At 38.9% G+C, this 20693-nt stretch overlaps 1 protein-coding gene across 1 annotated transcript in view; it reads left to right on the top strand.

Moving 5' to 3' along the window:
* SAG (S-antigen visual arrestin) overlaps positions 1–20693 on the top strand; it is a 66009-nt gene that overhangs the window by 21986 nt on the left and 23330 nt on the right. Inside the window, exons 8-10 of the mRNA XM_073625814.1 lie at positions 3654–3789; positions 4754–4838; positions 5409–5481. Coding sequence (XP_073481915.1) covers positions 3654–3789; positions 4754–4838; positions 5409–5481 — 294 coding nt within the window. The remainder of the gene's footprint in view (positions 1–3653; positions 3790–4753; positions 4839–5408; positions 5482–20693) is intronic.

Here is a 20693-nt window from a genome sequence, read left to right on the forward strand (position 1 = left end):
GCCAAACGTGGTTTCTGATTTTCATTTAAACCAAGACATTGTTCTGCCTTCCTTTTTCCAGATCCCTGTTCTCCGGAAGAGAGATCACTACATTCATTGGATGTAGTAAGAGCAGTCAAGGCCTATCTCGAGGCAACTGCTCAGATTCGCAAAACGGAGGTTTTTTTTGTGCTGCCAGAGGGTCCCAATAGAGGACAGGCAGCGTCAAAAGCTACCATTTCTAAATGGATTCGACAATTGATCATTCAAGCTTACGGTTTGAAACAGAAGATTCCTCCGTTTCAGATCAAGGCACATTCCACAAGGGCTATTGGTGCTTCTTGGGCAGTGCATCACCGGTCCTCGATTGCTCAGATCTGCAAGGCCGCAACCTGGTCTTCAGTTCATACATTCACCAGATTCTATCAGCTGGATGTGAGAAGGCATGAGGATATCGCCTTTGGGCGTAGTGTGCTGCAGGCAGCGGTACAGGATCCTCAGGTCTGATTGCACCCTACTTGGTCGTGGTCCCCCCCCCCCTCAGATAGCATTGCTCTGGGACATCCCATCAGTAATTACTGTGGCTCTGTGTCCCGTGATGTTCGAGAAAGAAAATAGGATTTTTAAAAACAGCTTACCTGTAAAATCCTTTTCTTTCGAAGGACATCACGGGACACAGAGGTCCCGCCCCTCTTCTAATACACTATATTGCTTGGCTACAAAACTGAGGTATCCCTGCAAGGGGAGGGATTATATAGGGTATTGAACTTTCCGATAGGGTGAACTCCATGTCCAAGAGGGTTAAGGCAGTGCTGGAAAATAATGGTAGCCACACAAAATATTGACACTTTGGGCCCAGTTTGGACATTTTCACTTAGGGGTGTACTCACTTTTGTTGCCAGCGGTTTAGACATTAATGGCTGTGTGTTGAGTTATTTTGAGGGTACAGCAATTTTACAATGTTATACAAGCTGTACACTCACTAATTTACTTTGTAGCAAAGTGTCATTTCTTCAGTGTTGTCCTATCAAAAGATATAATAAACTATTTACAAAAATGTGAGGGGTGTACTCACTTTTGTGAGATACTGTATGTGTGTATATATATATATATATATATATATATATGTGTATGTATGTATGTGTATATATATATATATATATATATATATATATATATACTGGAGATAAAAATTAGAGAACAACCTACAATTTCCTAAATTTCAAGGTCACTTCTTAGTCCTATTTGAAATGATCTAAACAGGAGTAAAAGAGCAATTTTGTTAAGCGCATTTAATGAGTTACATATATTTTGAAGCACAGAATAAAAAACTTCAATGAGATTTGAAAAAGAACACTGATCAAAATTAGAGAACGCTTTCAGATACCTACCAGTTACTGATGTTAATCTGGCACCTTGTGCTAATTTCTTTAATTATCTGACAAACCCTATTTAACTGGCAGCCTAACTTTCCAGTTTTCACTGACTTTGCAAGATGGTGAGCTGTTCTAAAGTGACTGAACCCTCCGGCAGCATGTTGTCCAGATGAAGGCCAAAGGGATGACCCTTTCAGACATAGAAAAAGAAGTTTATTGTTCCAAATGTGTGATTTCTAGAATATTGCATCTTTACAACATCACAAACTCATTCAAGTACCCCAAGAAGGCTGGACGTCCATGAAAGACAAATGCAAGAGAGGACAGAATAATGTGGAGAATCTCAATGGGCAATCAGTTCAACACTGCAGCTGCAATTGCTCGCCAGTTCAGTGCTAAACAGAGTATGGATCTGTCTTGTCATACAGTGTCTCGCCTTTTTAGAGAATTTGGACTGAAAGCTCACTCTGCAGTGACCAAACCTCTCATTAGCAGAAAGAAATAAAAGGCTAGACTAACCTTTGCTGAGGAGCATGTTGTGTGGACAGAGGAGAACTGGTCCAAAGTTCACTTTAGTGATGAAAGCAAGTTTAATTTATTTGGGTTTGATGGGAAACATTCTGTTTGTTGTCAAACCCAAAGTGTGTAAAGAAGTCAGTGAAAGGTGGAGGGGGAAGCATTTGGGGGATGTTTTCTGCAGCAAGATTTGGGCCTCTTATACAGCTACATGGCAGAGTGAATGCAAATGTTTATCAGAACAATCTTCGACAACATGTGGTTCCTTCCCTGCGTTCATCGCCCAATCAGCCAGCAATTTTCATTCACGACAATGCCCCCTGTCACACAGCAAAACAGAGAAAGCAGTTCCTTGAAGCTGAAAACATTGAAATAATGAAATGGCCAGTCCAGAGTCCTGATCTAAACCCAATAGAAAACCTCTGGAAAATCCTTGGTGACAAAGTTATGGCCAAGAAACCCACTACAGTCACTGAACTGTGGAAGAGACTGGAAGAAGAGTGGAACAAAATCACACCAGAACAGTGTGAGAGACTAGTGATGTCCTATGCAAAGCAGATGAACTGAAGTCATTCAAAGCAAGGGCCTGTACACGTCTTACGAATTGTTGTAACCTTCAAAATTTTTAGTTTTAATTTTTCTCCGTGGTATAGTCATTGCTATTCTCTAATTTTGATCATTGTGTTTTCTACGAAATAATGTTTTTTTTTTGTTGAAGTGCCTTGGTTATTTTGAAAAATGATGTTCTATTAGCATGGTACAGCCACAACAAAATTCCATAAAATGTTGGGCAATGAAGATTACATTATTTCTGAAAAAATGTGTTCATAAATTGTTCTCTAGTTTTGATCTCCAGTGTGTATAAATTGTTCTGGACCTGGTCTTGTGATAAAAAAGCCCCTCTTTAGCTTGAAACATGACATAAAATATATAAAAAGGGTAAACTTAGCATTAACCCTGATGCCAACCTATGTTTATAAACAAAGTTATGTGATTGCCATGTCAGCACTGCCATGGTGATAACATTTATTGTTATACAACAAAGCCATGTGATTTCTTTTTCCCCAAGCTAATTTAGCCTAAGCAGTTTGCATGGCAAAAATTATGGATAATTTCACTGCAAAATCTATTTCAGTAAAACACTAATCTGTAAAATGATTAGCATGCAGCTACATCCACTGGAGCTTTATGTAAAATATACTGTAATCCCGGGGCCTGTGTTACACATCTTTATTAAAAATAATTACTATAAGCACAAAATTGCAAACACCTTAACCAAAATTAGAGCATAAGAGCAGTTTATGATAATTCCACACTGACAGCAATGAAAAAAGAGACTAGAATTATTCTTGAGCCAAGGCTATCATTCTGGTGGAGGCTGTATCATCTGCTAACTGTCTTCTGTGTCCTAGGTAAAGACAAATACCTATAATCTATAAACCACTGGATCTCAAACTTTTTAATAAAAGTCAATCTGATAACCTCTTGAAGCCTAATCTGTCAAAAGCGACTTTTTAAATATGCAAATGTCTTTGTTATACATGTGTAGTAATATTTTACATGGCATAAAACAGTTTTGGATTAAACGACATTGATAACAAACAAAATAATTTATCATAACATTTGTGAATCAATTTTATCCATGACCGAGTGAAAAACTTCATTCTGACTTCCAGCAAACCATGGACTAGTGGTTGCATGTATTATGCCCAATATCCACTATTGACATTTAATGAACTTTCCTTACAGCAATGCATTAATTTTAACTTTTTTTTGTTTCAGGAACTCTGTGCGACTATTGATACGCAAAATCCAATATGCCCCTGATCAACCTGGGCCTACACCCCGTGCAGAAACCTCCTGGCAGTTCTTTATGTCAGACAAACCTCTGCACCTGACAGCTTCCCTGGCCAAGGAGGTAAGAGTGACAAAATATAAAGAGCTACATCCAATCCAAACGTATAGTTTTTTTTTTTATAAAGCTTAAACCGGATCCTCACCCTCATATTAGAATTGCCTCCTCTCCAACCCCTCTCTCCTCCTTCACCTTTTCTTTAAAAAATAAAACCTTCAGACCCGCTCCCCCATGCATGTCACTCGCCTAAACGAATGACATGCTTTATGCCCGCTGTGCCTCCTGGGATATGTACATCACATATCTCAGGAAGCATAATCCTTCATTGAAAAAGGAGGAGGGGACAGGCCAAGCGGCATGTCATCGTGAGGCCCAGCAGCTTAAACCTGAAAAGTTGGCAGGCCTCTGGATGATGTCACCGAAGAAAATGGCAGTGCAGGACAAAGCAGGGGCAGAGTTCTGATAGGATTCTGTAGGACACTTCTGGATTCACTGAGTGGATGAGTATCTAAATTAGTTAACACCTGCAATAAAGTTTAGATCAGTCCCAATAAAAAAAAATAAATTGGATAATGGGAGTGGAGATCCGCTTTAAGAGAAAGTTTCTACATTAAAGCATATCAATTAGTTATTAAAGTGATTTCCAGCTAGTCATAAATTTGCTTTTTCAATGTTTTTCCCTGAAAGATTTGCTAATCTACTACCCTATAAATTACACAGTTCTGGATGAGCAGTCGTGTCAGGCTCTTAAAGACCTCAAGGGGTCTAGATGTGCTTTCATTGTGTGTTATAGAAGAACAGAGGCCTATTTCTGTGTTTGAAATAGTTTGCAATGTTTGCTCTTATGAGCGAAAGTCATCATAACCCCCCCACCCCACACGCACACACACACGCACACACACACACACTGCAAAAGAGTTGATAGCTTCACAGGTTTAGTGTGAGAACCTCATAATATATAACTCCAGTAACACCCAAATGCATGCTCCCACCCTCTCACCGTTTCTTCATATTAAATTATTTGCAGGTGTTTTATCATGGAGAGACAATTACTGTGGCTGTAACTGTGACCAACAGTTCAGAGAAAACAGTCAAGAAAATATCTACTTCGGGTACGTTGTGTGAAAAAAAATCTTTATTAATATAGGGGATTAAAGAAACAAATACTTGAGGTCCTTTCACCTTCTTACTTTGGAAAGAAGCTGCTGCACCTGATGGAAGATTTTGCAGAATGCTGTCAGAGTGGTTGAGGGGCATCTATTCCAGATTTCATGGGGAATGCACAATGCATAGAGTCCTTTTATGAAGTACACCTCATCACAAAGCTCAGTTGCATCATTGAAATACAAAAATACATGACTTTGTCAAAAGTAAATTTTGCACATTGCATTGATGATAAAAGTTATTATAAATGTGTTTTTTTAGAAAGGATACTGCTTATACAATATGTACTGATTACTGTATAGAATGTATTTTTAAAATTAATTTGAGTTTATTAACATGGTGCAAATCTGCAATACTTGCTAACGATCTATCTGACCTCCTTGGCTAAAATGTTTTGCACTTTATTATTCTGTTTGTCAGTGAATAGGTAATGCATAGTGATGCCGAGAGAAAAAAAAAAAATCTGAAAAGTGCATTTGTACAGATTATAATTAAGTGATGTCTTCTTTATCTTGCAGTGGAGCAAACTGCAAATGTGGTGCTGTATTCTAGTGACTTCTACACCAAGACTGTGGCTTTTGATGAATCTGAGTAAGTACAATTAGTTACATAGTTACATAGTAGTGTTAAATCAGGTTTGGGAGTCTTTAAATCAAGACCTTTTTCTGATGAGACAGTGAGTCCAAATCTAAAAAAATGAGGTGCTTTTATTCATTCACTGCAATAGGGAAATACAACACAGTTTTCAGCTACTATAAATGAGTAAAAGTGAAAGCGTTTCTGAGCTTACATCTACAGGTTATACAAATTTTATACGCATGAATATGCATTAAATATGGGTGTGTGTTAAGTGTATTCTAGGCGTGATATAGGTGTGACCGTATAGTTTAGTCCAATCAACGTCCATATCTTCTTAATAGCAAAGGAACAGTTAAATAGGTGCATACATCATGTGACTGGCAAAAAAAAAAAAATCAGCAGTATTTGGTCAGTTCAGACTGGTTTTGATAAGGAAGGCATTTTGAGTAGCTTTTTGGGTTCTTAGTTTGTGTCAACACATATCCAGTAGTTTTGAAAATATCTGTTGAATCCATGAAAATTTACCATTTCTAAAGTTCTAATCTGGGTTTGTCATACTTCCTATCATAATGTCACATTGTATACCTCTTTCCCTTACTAAACAAGGGGATATTCCCAAGGGCCTTAAGTTAGATTTAACATAAAATGTGTTTTCACAATAATAGAACATTTGTGATATTGTGGACATACTAGTTTTTTGGGCAGCTTTGTATTGCTTAAACGCAAAATGAAAATAAATGGGTACTAGGTGTGTGCCTTTTTTTTTAACTGTCTGACCTATGTGAACATATATAGCAATTACTCAATTTTCTCCTTATGCCTGTTAGCATGTGTAATTTGTACAGGTGATTTTCCTCTATAGCCTTGACTGCTAAGATCAAGCAAAGGCATAACAGTAGTTTACTCATCTTTTGAAAATAGCTGTACTTTCTTGCAATGGCTGGCATGTATCCACATCACTTTACAACTGTAACAATTGTTAGGAGCACTTGGAAGGGTCCTTCAAACTTTGGTCCTAAAGGTACTTTCACATGTTCTTTTACTAGAACCTAATCACCTGGTTTGTAAACCATGTGTTCCAGTTTCTTGATCTGGAATTGAATCAAAAACAAACTTGTAATGGGTAATATGGGAATACAAGTGGCGCTGCCCTATTATGTAAAACTATCCGTGATTGGATAAATATCAGGAGCTAGGGGCTGCCTACTCCTCACTTAATCACTTAGGAGCTCCGTCACTGTATAGTGTACTGCAATCTAACCCAAAAAATGATGATAAATGTATATGTAAAAGAAAGTAGTAAATATTTAATTTCCTATCACCTCAGTGAAAGAAAGGTTGCCTCATATATTAAAAAGTGAGTGACTAGTGTGAAAAATGGTGAGAAAAATTATTTAAAATTAATTAATCGAAAAAAGTATCAAAAGTATTGAGACAATATGGCGCCTACTAAAGAAAAAATTATTACTTACCTATTAGTAAAAAACTTATGTGAAATAAAGTGTCAAGTGCATGTATTAATTTATCTCTACCAAATTTTATAGAGCTAATAAATCAACAGTGAAATTAACCCCAAGGTTCAAAAGTATTGTGACAGTATGGCGCCTAATAAAAGTTAAAAGATTATTTTAAGAATGAACAACCATATGTGAAAGTAAAGTGTCAGTGCAACCTCCAATTTATGGCTTTTCTAAGTTATTAGCCAATGTATCAGTAATAAGATCTCTGTTGGCATTCCAAAATATGATAAATATTAAATACCATCACAATCATACAGAAAATATATTATATATAGATTTATATCCATATTTTGGAATGCCAACAGAGATAATATATTTTCTGTATGATTGTGATGGTATTTAATATTTATCATATTTTGGAATGCCAACAGAGATCTTATTACTGATACATTGGCTAATAACTTAGAAAAGCCATAAATTGGAGGTTGCACTGACACTTTACTTTCACATATGGTTGTTCATTCTTAAAATAATCTTTTTACTTTTATTAGGCGCCATACTGTCACAATACTTTTGAACCATGGGGTTAATTTCACTGTTGATTTATTAGCTCTATAAAATTTGGTAGAGATAAATTAGTACATGCACTTGACACTTTATTTCACATAAGTTTTTTACTAATAGGTACGTAATAATTTTTTCTTTAGTAGGCGCCATATTGTCTCAATACTTTTGATACTTTTTCGATTAATTAATTTTAAATAATTTTTCTCACCATTTTTCACACTAGTCACTCACTTTTTAATATATGAGGAAACCTTTCTTTCACTGAGGTGATAGGAAATTAAATATTTACTACTTTCTTTTACATATACATTTATCATCATTTTTTGGGTTAGATTGCAGTACACTATACAGTGACGGAGCTCCTAAGTGATTAAGTGAGGAGTAGGCAGCCCCTAGCTCCTGATATTTATCCAATCACGGATAGTTTTACATAATAAGGCAGCGCCACTTGTATTCCCATATTACCCATTATATTCATGTAACTAGACCCCTTTGGGGAACTAATTAGGGAGAGGCAGCAGCTCTTTCATTGTCCTAAGCGCGGATTTATCTATTTATAAAAACAAACTTGTGCATCGCAGTTAGTTGCTTGTATTAGACGATTACATAAAAAACAAAATCATTATACATTTCAGCAGTCTGCTGTGGAAAATAAGGTGGGCCCCCAAATAAAATCTCATAAGGGCTCAAGTTCTCTGACCTATAAGTAGGGGTAATCCTGATGTTGTAAAGAGGCAACATTTCTGGCCATTGTTTCTTTACTGACCCGTCTTCCCTTTTCCTGCATTGATTTAGCTAGCCTGTCTAATGATTCCATTATATTTTTCTACCTTCTCTGAACTCTGAGGATGATAGGGGCATAGAAGGCCTGCTCAATTGCCAAGTATTTGCATATAATTTGCATGATCTGTCCAGTGAAATGTGTTCTTCTGTCACTCTCTATGGTTTCAGGGACAAAGTGGCATATTATTTTGGAAAGGAGCTTCTTTGCTGTTGTCTTGGCATTTACTTTAGCCACTGGGCAGGCTTCTATTCAGCTTGAAAACATGTCTACGCACACCAAAAAATATTGATATTGGCCTGACTTGGGTAATTGGATGTAATCAATCTGAAGTCTTTGGAAAGGGAAAAATGGCTTGGCCAAATGTCTTTGTGTTGCTGTGGTCCGTTTTCCTGGGTTATTTTTAGCACAGATTATGCATCCCTCAACAAAGTCTTGACATGAATTTCTGGCGTATAGAATAAACCATCCAGCCTTGCTTATGTTTCTCTCCATTGCCTTAGGGCCTACATGACTCAGGCCATGGGTTAGTTGCATGATCATCTTCTCCATTTGAGGTGGGACACATATTCCATTTTCCTTGCACAAGAGTCCATCTTGATCCTTTTTTGCTTCGTCCCTTTACATGATTTTATTCCAATCATCAGGTGCAGTTTCTTGCAATTTCTTAATCAGTTCCTTTGCATTCTGTATTTGTTCTCTTCTTTTTCTTCAATCTGTTACCGGCTTCTTCTTCTTCTTTTTCAAAATCAATGACTAAGGCCATGATTGCTTCCATTGTTGTTTCAGCGGTCTTTCTGTATATGCCTTGACCTTCAGGATGGCTCCTTCCTTTGGGAGGGTGACTGCTTCAAAGAGTTTTTTAACATATTTCCAGTTTTTAATTGGTTCTCCTGCAGCAGTTGTGAATCTTCTGTTTTTCCTTATGGGTCCATAATCATGGACTACTTCGTGAGCATACTTGCTATCAGTGTAGATGTTGGCTGTTTGATCCTTTATGGCCTCACAGACTCTGGTGAGTGCTACCACTTTGACAACCTGGGCTTGAAAGCGATGAAGGAAGTAGTTGGGTCTCAATCACTTCCTCCAATGTTGTCACCGCATATGCCATTCTTGGGGACTCCATCTTTGTATAGGCGTGAACCCTCTGCAAACAGGATCAGATCAGAATTTTCAAGAGGAGTGTCCTTTACTGGGGAGATTTGCTGCATTTCTTCTTCCATAAGTTTTAAGCAGATGTGGTCACCCTCCTCTTCGAAGTCTTCTTCTCTCTTTAGGAAAATGCCGGCAGGATTACTTCATACTTGCTCAGCCTTGCCGATGACAAGTGTTTGGTCCCTGCTCTTTCCAAGATTTAATTTGCTGCATGTGTTGTATAAACTGTCAGAGGCTGATTCTACCTTGCAATGGCAACCTTCTCAACCACTAATGCAGCAGTTGCAACTGCTTTTACACAGGTTGGTGTTCCCTGGACACTTGTACACTTTCATAGGCCACTATGTGTGTTCTTGATGGTGACCTCTGTGTAAGAACTCCATTGCCTGTGGCTCCCTTAACAGAGCAATATAGTTGGAAGGGTTTGTTTTGGTCTGGCAATTTGAGGGCAGGTGCGACCTGGATATCAGCTTTTAACTGATTGAAGACATCCTCCAGTTCCTTTGTCCATTCAAAAGATGGGCAGTATACAAGGGTTTCAACTTGGTGTTAGCATCTGGTATCCATTGTCTCACATATGACACCATCCCGATTAATTCTCTGAGCTGTTTGTGATTTTTCGGCTGAGGCATTTTAGTTATTGTCCGTTTTCTTTCAGTGTCAATGTGTTTGGCTACAGGGCCTAGACAGTGACCAAGAAATTTCACATGAGGTCTGCACCATTGTACCTTTTCCTTTGACACTCTGTTCACTGAGATATTTCAACAGAGAAAGCGAGTCTTGCTCACAATGTTCTTTTGTGTCTGCACATAGTAAGATGTCGTCAATGTACACCTTGATCACTGTGCCTTCATGGGCTGGTTGCCACCCATTTAGGATTGTTATCATGGTCTTTGAGAATGCCCTTGGAGATGAGACCATTCCTTGCAGAATTCTTGTCCAGGTATACATTTCTCCTTCAAACCAGAAATCAAAGAGTTCTTGGCTCTCTTCATCCAAGGCAACACTGAAGAAAGCATTTGCCAGGTCTATTACTGTGTACACCTGTGTTCCTGTAGGTATGTCATTGAGCAAAGTACTGGGATTTGGGACAACAGGAGTGTCTTCCTCGATAATTTGATTGATGGCCCTTAAATCATGTACAATTCTATATATTGGCTTTTCTCCCTATTTTTGATCTTTTTCTTTACAGGAAACAATGGCGTCTGTGCTCTACTTTCTGTTTTCTTTATGACACCTGCTTCAAGTAATTATTTTATTTGTACTCATACACAGCGAGTTGATCTGGTGACAGTGGATACTGTGGTATGCGTGGGATTTGAGCTCCTGCTTTTAGTTTGACTTTAACCGGAGGGACTTGTAGAAGTTCTACATCATATTTTCCCTTGGCCCAGAGAATATCACATATTTGAGCAACAATTTCAGGTGGAATATTACCTTCAATCTCTTCCTCTAATTCAATTTCTGTCAATCCACATATAATTTCTTTATCTAATTCTCCAACATGTACTTCTACTCCATTGGGTGTATATTGTACACAGGCTTGTAAGTAACTCAGTAGGTCTCTCCCCAATAGGTTGCATGGTACAGTGCCAGAGACAAGCAAATTATGAAACATATTGTGACTTCCAATTCCAATTTGTATGGGGGGCGTTTCTTTGAGAGGGGTAGATTTCCCTCCCACTCCAACTGCTAGTGGCCCAGATGTAAGGGGGGTGTCTTTTGGTAGGCGGGACTTTTGAGTTATAGTCCAGGCAGAGCCAGAATTGACTAAGCATGAATTTTCCTGATTTGTTAGTTGTGGAAAGCGTAATGTTACAAAAGCGTCTTTACCATCCATCTCAGAGATGCACAAATTAACTTCTGTGTGCTCAGAAAGTTCATGCTGCTTTACTAGTCATTTATCATCATCTCCCTCTTTTATCTGCTTATGTCTGTCAGGCAATCTGCATTTTCTGGCAAGATGGCCAATCCTGCCACAATTATAGCATTTCCTAGTTTCTTTTTGAGAAACAGCTTCTTGACCATCATTTTGGGCTACAAAAGCATTCGGCCTTTTCTCTCTTCTTTCTTTCTACTTCCTGAGCCTCAATGCTACTGCACACTTTCTTAGCAAAGCCCATTCAAATCCTTGTTTCCTTATTAGGGCATTAAAGTTAGTCACATCCACATTTACTGTCTCTGCAATGGACTGGACACATTTAAAGTAATCAAAACATCTTCATTAATAATTCTACAACATTCTGTCCACTTTTTTTTCTAGTGTAATTCACTTTCATGTTTCCTATCTACTTCTTTAAACCATAAAATAACCTTCTGATTTCTCTCTTCTGGCATGTGCTTCCTTGTCTAACTACTGCTTCTTAACTTGCATAATTCCTTTAATATTCTGGCATGCTAAAATACTAAATCAACCCGGTCTTATCAGTGAGTGGATCCTTTTCCCTATTCACGCTCAGTTTCTGTACCAACAATATAACCCTTCTGTATTGTTCACTTTTCTCATTTACAACTTTCTATAGTACTTAGATGTTCACAAATCTCTGGCTTCTTTACACAGGAATTTGAAGGAAGGGGCACCTCACTCCTTTCTTACACAGAGACACACAAGCGCAAAGGAGGGGGTGAGGAAACACAAAGACGAGTGGGCTCTAATCTCCCCAAATGATTCCTTAATTCCTTTATTTTTCAACTCATCTCAAACATTTCTTAAACATTTAGATAACATTTGCATTGCCTGGTCTAATTCTCTTTTGCTAGACCCATCAGTGATATGCATTAGAAAAACTTTGACAGGCTCATAACTAGTTAAGGTTTCATCATGTTGCATACTTTCAAAAATCAAATATTGTACACATTTAATCCCCTTATCCAACTCTGTCAATCTACCATAAAAATTAACATACACAAAAACCCAAGTTGATCATAACTCCTTCAATTGGTATTGATCTGGTCTGTTTTGGTCCAGCCTATAATAGTCTTGGTGTCATTTCTTAACCACTGTCCATATCTGTCTGTCATGTCTTTCATATTACTTAATTTTCTTGTGCCACTTCTACCTCTCCTGGCTTGAAATGTCCATGGGAGAGCCGTACTCCCAATCTAGAGTCCTCACTCTCGAGTCTCTACTTGTGCCGTCACCCAAAATTTCTCCTGGGTCAAACACAGTAGCCATCAAATGGCACTTTATTACACTTGGCCACACAGGCCTGTACACTTGCCACATAGGCATTACTCACCACACAGGCTCACTACTACAGTCCTCTGGTCAGACCTTCTCACAAGTCTCATAAATCTATTGACACCCCAAGCATAGAAACAAAACATCAACATTGATAATTATTATCGGCTCTATTATTTCTGCAACAGGTGAAGTATAGGAGTTATTTGGGTCAAACTGTGTAACATCAACATTACTCTAGTTCACACTCAATTTTACCTTAATCTCACCATCTTATCAACAGCATAAGACTCCTTCAGCCAATGGACCCCAGACACTGACTAGTTACTCGCCACGGAAAGCAGAATAAGTAAGAATAACAGTTTTTTACCGTGGCCACTTGTCTGCTCAACGTGAGTTTCATGTCTCTCTGGCCGGGAGCCCACTGGACTGTATCCCAGTCGAAAGGCACCATTCTGTTAAATCAGGTTTGGGAGACTTCAAATCAAGAGCTTTTTCTGATGAGACAATGAGTCCAAATCTTAAAAACATTAGGTGCTTTTATTCATTCACTGCAGTGGAGAAATACAACACAGTTCTCGGCTACTATAAGCAAATAAAAGTGAAAGTGTTTCTGAGCTTACATCTGCAGGTTATACAATTTTTATACGTATTAATATGCATAAAGTATGGGTGTGTGTTAAGTGAATTCTAGGCGTGATATAGGTGTGACCGCTGTCTATCTATCTTCTTAATAGCAAGGGAACGGTTAAATGGGTGAATACATCATGTGACTGGCAAAAAAAAAAAAAATTTCAGCAGTATTTGGCCGGTTCAGACTGGTTTTAAAAAGGAAGTCATTTTGAGCAGCTTTTTGGGTTCTTATCAGTAGTTTGTGTCGTCACATATCCAGTAGTTTTGATTTCCCAGGAATTGAAATAAAACAAGGAAAAGCCTAGGGGAAGTAAAACAAAGTGCATTACCAATTATTAAAGTGATAATCTATATATATATATATATATATATATATATATATATATATATATCAACATTATCAGACCCCTATAATTCTACTCAGTAGGTGAGTTGAAAAATGACACAAGTTCATGAAGTCCAACCTATGTGTGTGATTATATGTCAGTATTACATTGTATATCCCTGTATGTTGCGGTCATTCAAGTGCATATCTAATAGTTTTTTTAAACTATCGATGCCCCCCCGCTGAAACCACTGCCTGTGGACGGGAATTCCACATCCTTGCCCCTCTTACAGTAAAGAACCCTCTACGCAGTTTAAGGTTAAACCTCTTTTCTTCTAATTTTAGTGAGTGGCCACGTGTCTTATTAATAAAAACTATTCCACAAAAAAGTTTTATCCCTATTGTGGGGTCACCAGTATGGTATTTGTAAACTGAAATCATATCCTCTCTCAAGCGTCTCTTCTCCAAAGAGAATAAGTTCAGTGCTCGCAACATTTCCTCATAACTAATATCCTCCAGACCCTTTATTAGCTTTGTTGCCCTTCTTTGTACTTGCTCCATTTCCAGTACATCCCTCCTGAGGACTGGTGCCCAGAACTGGACAGCATACTCCAGGTGAGGCCGGACCAAAGTCTTGTACAGTGGAAGGATTATCGCTCTATTCCTGGAGTTAATCCCCTTTTTAATGCATGCCAATATTCTGTTTGCTTTGTTAGCAGCAGCTTGGCATTGTCATCTACTAGGACCCCCAGGTCCTATTCCATCCTAGATTCCCCCAGAGGTTCACCCCCTAGTGAGTAGATTGCAGTCATATTTTTGCCACCCAAATGCATTATTTTACATTTTTCTACATGAAACCTCATTTGCCATGTAGTTGCCCATCCCATTAATTTGTTCAGATCTTCTTGCAAGGTTTCCACATCCTGCGGAGAAGTTATTGCCTTGCTTAGCTTAGTGTCGTCTGCAAATACAGAGATTGAACTGTTTACCCCATCCTCCAGATCGTTTATGAACAAATTAAACAGGATTGGTCCCAGCACAGAACCCTGGGGGACCCCACTTCCCACCCCTGACCATTCCGAGTATTTCCCCCTTATCACCACCCTCTGAACTTGCCCTTGTAGTTTTCAATCCATGTACTCACCCTATGGTCCATGCCAAAGGACCTTACTTTGTATAGTAAACGTTTTACAGAAAGAAAAATTTGTAAACTTAGATGCCTTTTGCATAAGCTATTTTTTTAAAACAAGGATATTGTACAGTTTCACCAAGAAATTAAGGGGCCAGAAAATAAAGGTGGTGATATGCACCAATACAAGAGTGAGACAAATTAACATTCTGATTCAGGATGATTAAGCAGCTTATTGCACTTTCACAACATAACTTCCCTAGAAGCAAGTTTAAGGCCCTTTACATACGGGCAGATCCGCTCAGCGGATGACAGGTCTGTCTCTGCAGGGACAGACCTGTCAGAGCCCCGCTGTTCTCTATGTCCGTTTTCATGCGATCCGATCTGCTGGACAGATGGCAAACGTATCGCCATCCCTCTGTTTTAAGCAGATCTTGTCAGATCAGATGGCAGGTAGGTGTCAGCGGACACATCTCCGCTGACATCCACCTGCCCATACAAGTCAATAGGTGGCCCGCTCAGATCCGCCTGAAAAAAACGGACAGGCTGATCTTTGCCAGCTGAACATGTAAAGGGGCCTTAGGGTTGGGATAAGGTGTAATGTATCTCTTTGAAAGATATAAAGAAGGACTATATCCCAATAAAAAGGAATGTAGGTGGAAAACAAAGGCTTTATTATTGCTGTCATGAGTCTGCTGATGTACTCAGAATGGTGTATGGATTCAAGAAAAACTTTAGATTATAGGTAAAGTTGATCAAGGGAATATCCGATTGCCTGTTGGAGGATCAGCAGGAAGTAATTTGTTTTTCCCGCTGGAGCAAATTGGATCATGCTTTGTTCTTTTTGCTTTTCTCTGGATCAACTGTGGACATAGGATTGTGTGTATATATATATATATATATGTGTATATATATATATATGTGGATAGATAGATAGATAGATAGATAGATAGATAGATAGATAGAGGTTTTCTAATTGTGTGTGTTTTTTTTCCTATGTTGGTTGAACTGGATGGACTTGTGTCTTTTTTTTCAACCAGCATAATTATGTAACTTTGAATTGCTGACAGGGGAAAAAGAAAGCAGTGCATGATAAGCCATTTTAGTGTACACAGACTTAATCCGACTTTAGCGTATTTAGTGTTTCCAATATGGTGTTATACATCCTGACTGTAGATGGTACATATAAGAATTTAGTGTCTAAAATTAAAACTGGATGAAATCAAAGAAAAGATATTTTATCTATAGTATAAAAGAATACCCTACAATGTAATTTGCATCAGTCCTTAGTTAGTTGAATATTTTAAAGAGAAACTTTGCTATTGTTTAAAAAAAATAAAAGTCAGTAGCTATAAATACTGTAGCTGATGACTTTTAGGAAAAAAGCAGTTAACAAGCCTATGAGTCCGGTGTTGTCTTCCCCACAGTTAATTTTTCCCTTTTTTGACTCTGCCATCTTGGATTTGTGAGCCAGCAGTTTTTATTCTTGGGTTTAGATCCACTTTAAGTATATTAACATAGTATGTTACATTAGTGTTAGGCGAACAGTTCGGGCTGAGCAAAAGTTCAGACCGAACATCGCCTGTTCGGCCGTTCAGCCAACACCCGAATTTGTGGGGCGCTCAGCGGGATCTTCCCACTTCGAGCAGCCCACAATGTACTGCGCCCTACACAGTGAATGCTAGGTCCCTAATTGGATGAAGCCTTGCACCTGACCGCCCCACACTATAAAAGGTTCCTTCACTTTTATAGAGTGTAGAGTGTTAGTGTAGTGTCAGTATACTGTGACAGTATAGTGTGCTAGTGTAGTGCAGTGTTTAACACAGAATTTTATAACATTTATTGCTGCATACAGTGCTGCAATATGTTCGCAAAAAATACACTAAAACCATTATTAGCAGATAAAAACACAGCTAATTTTACAAAATTCCTGCTAAATTACAACTAAATATAAAAGCTTAACCTGTATGGAGTTAATACATAACAAATATTTGTAAATTTTTTAATTGAGCCTTTTTTGCAAAATGGTTAAAATCTAATGTACGCAAAAATGTAAATATACAAATTTCTCAAAAAATCAGAAGGTTTTAATTTATCGAAAATGCGATCATATTTTTAACTATGGCACATCTATACCCTCAAGTGGTTTGGGAGGTGTAATTCTTTTAAGATGACACTGCTTCCTCAGATCCTATATTCAATGCAAGCGATTCCTATTAAACTATCTCAAGTTTTTTTTCTCCTGTGCCGGACACTGTTAACTAATTTTCTCTGGAGCAGCAAAGTCGGTAGACTTCGCTGTTGGTTTTGCCTAAATCATGGGGAGGTATTGGTCTGCCTGATCTGATCTCTTACTGTCGATCGAGCCTTACATTTGTCCAGAGTAGTGTCATGGTGAACCTCTTTACAGACTAAACTGTGGGTACAAGTGGAACAACATGCTTCACCGATTGCTCTGTCTGTACTTCCATGGGTCGCTCATAAATACTATCAGGGATTGAAGAGGCATCCTACAATTGGGGCCACTATTGCAGTTCTTACATATTTTTAACAAAAGGCCTCTCTCCCTTCCCATCCCCATTAACTCCAATGATCCAGAATCCAGACTTCATGCCTGGGCTTGATAATAAACAGATTCAGGCGTTGAAAGGAATAGGTAGAACCAGATGCATGCATTTTGAAACCCAACAGGGTTGGATGTCAACACAAGACATTTCCACTCTTTCCCAGCCTCCCTTGAGCCAGAGCCTCTATGATAGAGAGTAGGGCTGGGAAAAAAATCGATTTAAATCTTGAATCGAGTTGAGAGGTCAAATCGATTCAAAATTTAAGCAAATCGATTTTTTTAGATTTTTTTTTTCACCGCGCCGGTCCCGAGGTGCTGCGTGCATGAGTTTTTAGGCGAGGCCGCAGGTTCGACCTAGTCCGCGGCTACGGCCGGACGCAGCGGACTAAGCCGAAGCCACGGCCTCGCCTAAAAACTCATGCCCGCAGCGCCTCCGGACCGGCGCTGACACCGCGCCAGGCCTGAAGAGCTGCGGGCAAGGACTTTTTAGGTGAGGCCGCGGCTTCGGCCTAGTCCGCGAGGCCGGACGCCGCGGACTAGGCTGAAGCCACGGCCTCGCCTAAAAGCTCATGCCCGCAGTGCCTCAGGACCGGCGCGGTTTCCAAAGAAAAAAAAACTTGATTCGAATCGTGAATCAAGTTTTTTTTAAGAGAATCGAAGATTTTTTTTTTTCAAGAAAATCTCCCAGCCCTAGTAGAGAGGAGGAGTTTAGGGATACCTGGCAGCCATGGACGACCTTTTTGGGCACCCCTCAATATGTTGATTGCATTTCCGTATAGTTTGGGAGGGTGGATTCATAAGGATGAGCTGGGCTCTGATGGGGGAACTCTGGGGGGGGGCAGTGAAGGTTCTCAGTTTGAGTTAGTTATATTTAATCCTTCTTTTTTTTCTTCCTTTTTTTTTCTCTCTCTTTTCCTCCGTTTTTTAGTAGATTTTGTCTCCAGACCCCCATTGATGGGGTCAGGAGAAAGGTTTCTCATTTTTAAGTAGTTAAGTTAAGGTATAAGCATATAGGTTAACAATTGCAGTAATCGATGCATATCAACATATTTTGGAGGTTATTATTTGATTCAAAGTGAATTTGCATTAAGGTGACGTAATAATTTATATTCTGCATTAATCTCCTAACTTTAGTTTATATCTTTAGTTTATAAATTGAATAAGTGTCAATGTTGCCCTATTAGATGTATATGCTTAGCGAAGTTGGTTTTGTAATAGGTTTATTTCTTTGTTTGTCTTCTTTTTCTACATGATTGTTTATATTTGGAAAAATCTTTGAATAAAGAGTTATACGTTAAAAAAAAAAAAAAAAAAAAGAAGGTTTTCATTTTTCCCTTACAAAATGGAGTAAAGTGTGGTGCTGCGCTAATTCCACTGAGATAGGCGCATATTGGCTCTGTGCTCGTGAGCGTCTTATAGTGCACCAAAATAAGCTTTACAAATAAAACAATAAGAAGATAACCTCATATGACAAATGTGTCCTTAAGTGCTGATAGTGTGTATGGTCAAGAAAATCGTAATAAATATACAATAAATGATAATAAATATAACGTGCAAAGTGATTAGTGCTTACATATCACAGTAGCAAACATAAATGTATGGGTGCATATAGCTACGGTAAAAATAGCAGCTGGCTAAAACTATCACCAATCGCCAACTGGCTAAAAACAATATAAATCTACACATTCATAAGTGCATATATCGCTAAAGTGCATCCAGTGTAAGTTAAATGTGGCTAAGTGCTTAAAAGTTCATAAACATGCATGCAAAAACTGCGTGCAAAATATTAACAGGTGCAGTGCTCCTTGCGGCGAAGAGCAATCAATCAAAAGTCCATAAAGCGTGTATTGACTTCCGTGCTAAACATAGGTGCCAGACATGGGTGACAGTGGTGGTCAGTCTTCATGCAACAGTGTGCACATTAGTGGGCAGTGGCCCCTTACCTGAAGGTAATGGGGTAATCACGTTTAGCCAATCAGAGGCATGGCAGCCTTTGTAGAGACCCTGGGTATACTCTGTAATGGAGGATGGTGGAAATATGGTCCTATCCTGATCGCTTCTATTGTAGGGGCGTCTGGTCCTTCCAAGTAGTGTCCCGGGGTCACCCAGATAGATTAAGAAAGGAAGCCCACAATAGTGTAGTATTGCATGGAAGCGTATCACTTTTATTACAGCATAAAATACAGTACTCACATTAAACATTAAAAACCGGGTGGAGATCCGACGAGCGGCGAGCTCGTAATGCAAATAACAGTCAGAGAGTGCCTGTCCCGTCCCTATGCATGACGTCACGGTCACGTGACTTCTTCAGGGGATACAGGGAGGCACTGTAGATGTCTTTAAATAGCGCCCCATAGGCTATAATGAGCGGCCATTTTCCCGGAGCCGCCAGGAAGTATTCCGGCGGCCATTTTGCCTGAGACTAGTGGGCGCAACCAAGATGGTAATCGGCCAGTCACCGTAACAGGGGCGGGCGCCTCACAGTAGCGGCCCCGCCTCATCTGGCCAGCCCACATCCTCATCCTTTAGTGACTGTCAGCAGAGGGGGAAATCGGCATAACATGCCGGCCAGCCAAGTGATCGTCTGTGTATGGCGGTGAATATCTTATCAGCCCACACAGGTCGACATTCAGGCAGGGGACATGGAGTTTTAAACATGTTACATAGTTGAGACATGTTAGAGGCAGATAAAAATAAAAATATATTCAATCGCTGTATAATACATAAAATGACTATATAATCTCTCCATCGAGAATATAAAAAATATAAAAAACGTATATTTAATTAAAAAACATTAAAATAAGCAAGATTAAACGCTGGAACAGGGGAATTTGTGGAAATGTATAAAAATATATATATAAAGCTGCATGGTCTAGGACAGGCATCTCGACACACTAGAACAGTATGAAATAAAATAAAGTGAAATAAATCCAAACTAACCTATACAGAGTCAGATCATACATAAGTGCTAATATCAGGTAAAATTATATACGACCATTGATGTTATGTGGACGTAGATGGCAAGGGGAGGTAGTCCATATATAAGTATACCCACGGGTCTAAGTAGATCGGTGGGTATGTATGGCACACGCTTCTCTATTCAGTAGTGGTAGGATTCCCTACATTGAGTGAACTCCAACATATGCCTACATGTCAGCACTATATGGGGATGCTGGTGGCGTGTGTGGATAAATTATAGACAGTATATAGAAGACTCTTCAACGTGGACGGATTAAAAATAATTAAAGATTTAAAAATTGAAAATTAAAAATTAGAAATTACTCAGGAAACAATTTAAATCAAATTCTATATTGAGGCCTCTTGGCGAGAAGGTGTCCATGGTGAAAATCCACCTGGATTCCATTTGGCTCAGAGTCCTAACCTTGTGTCCCCCCCGCCAGTGCCTCACATAGGGTTCAATGCCCCA

The sequence above is a fragment of the Aquarana catesbeiana genome, linkage group LG04 (genome assembly GCF_042186555.1).
Source record: "Aquarana catesbeiana isolate 2022-GZ linkage group LG04, ASM4218655v1, whole genome shotgun sequence".
In the NCBI taxonomy this organism is placed as follows: domain Eukaryota; kingdom Metazoa; phylum Chordata; class Amphibia; order Anura; family Ranidae; genus Aquarana; species Aquarana catesbeiana.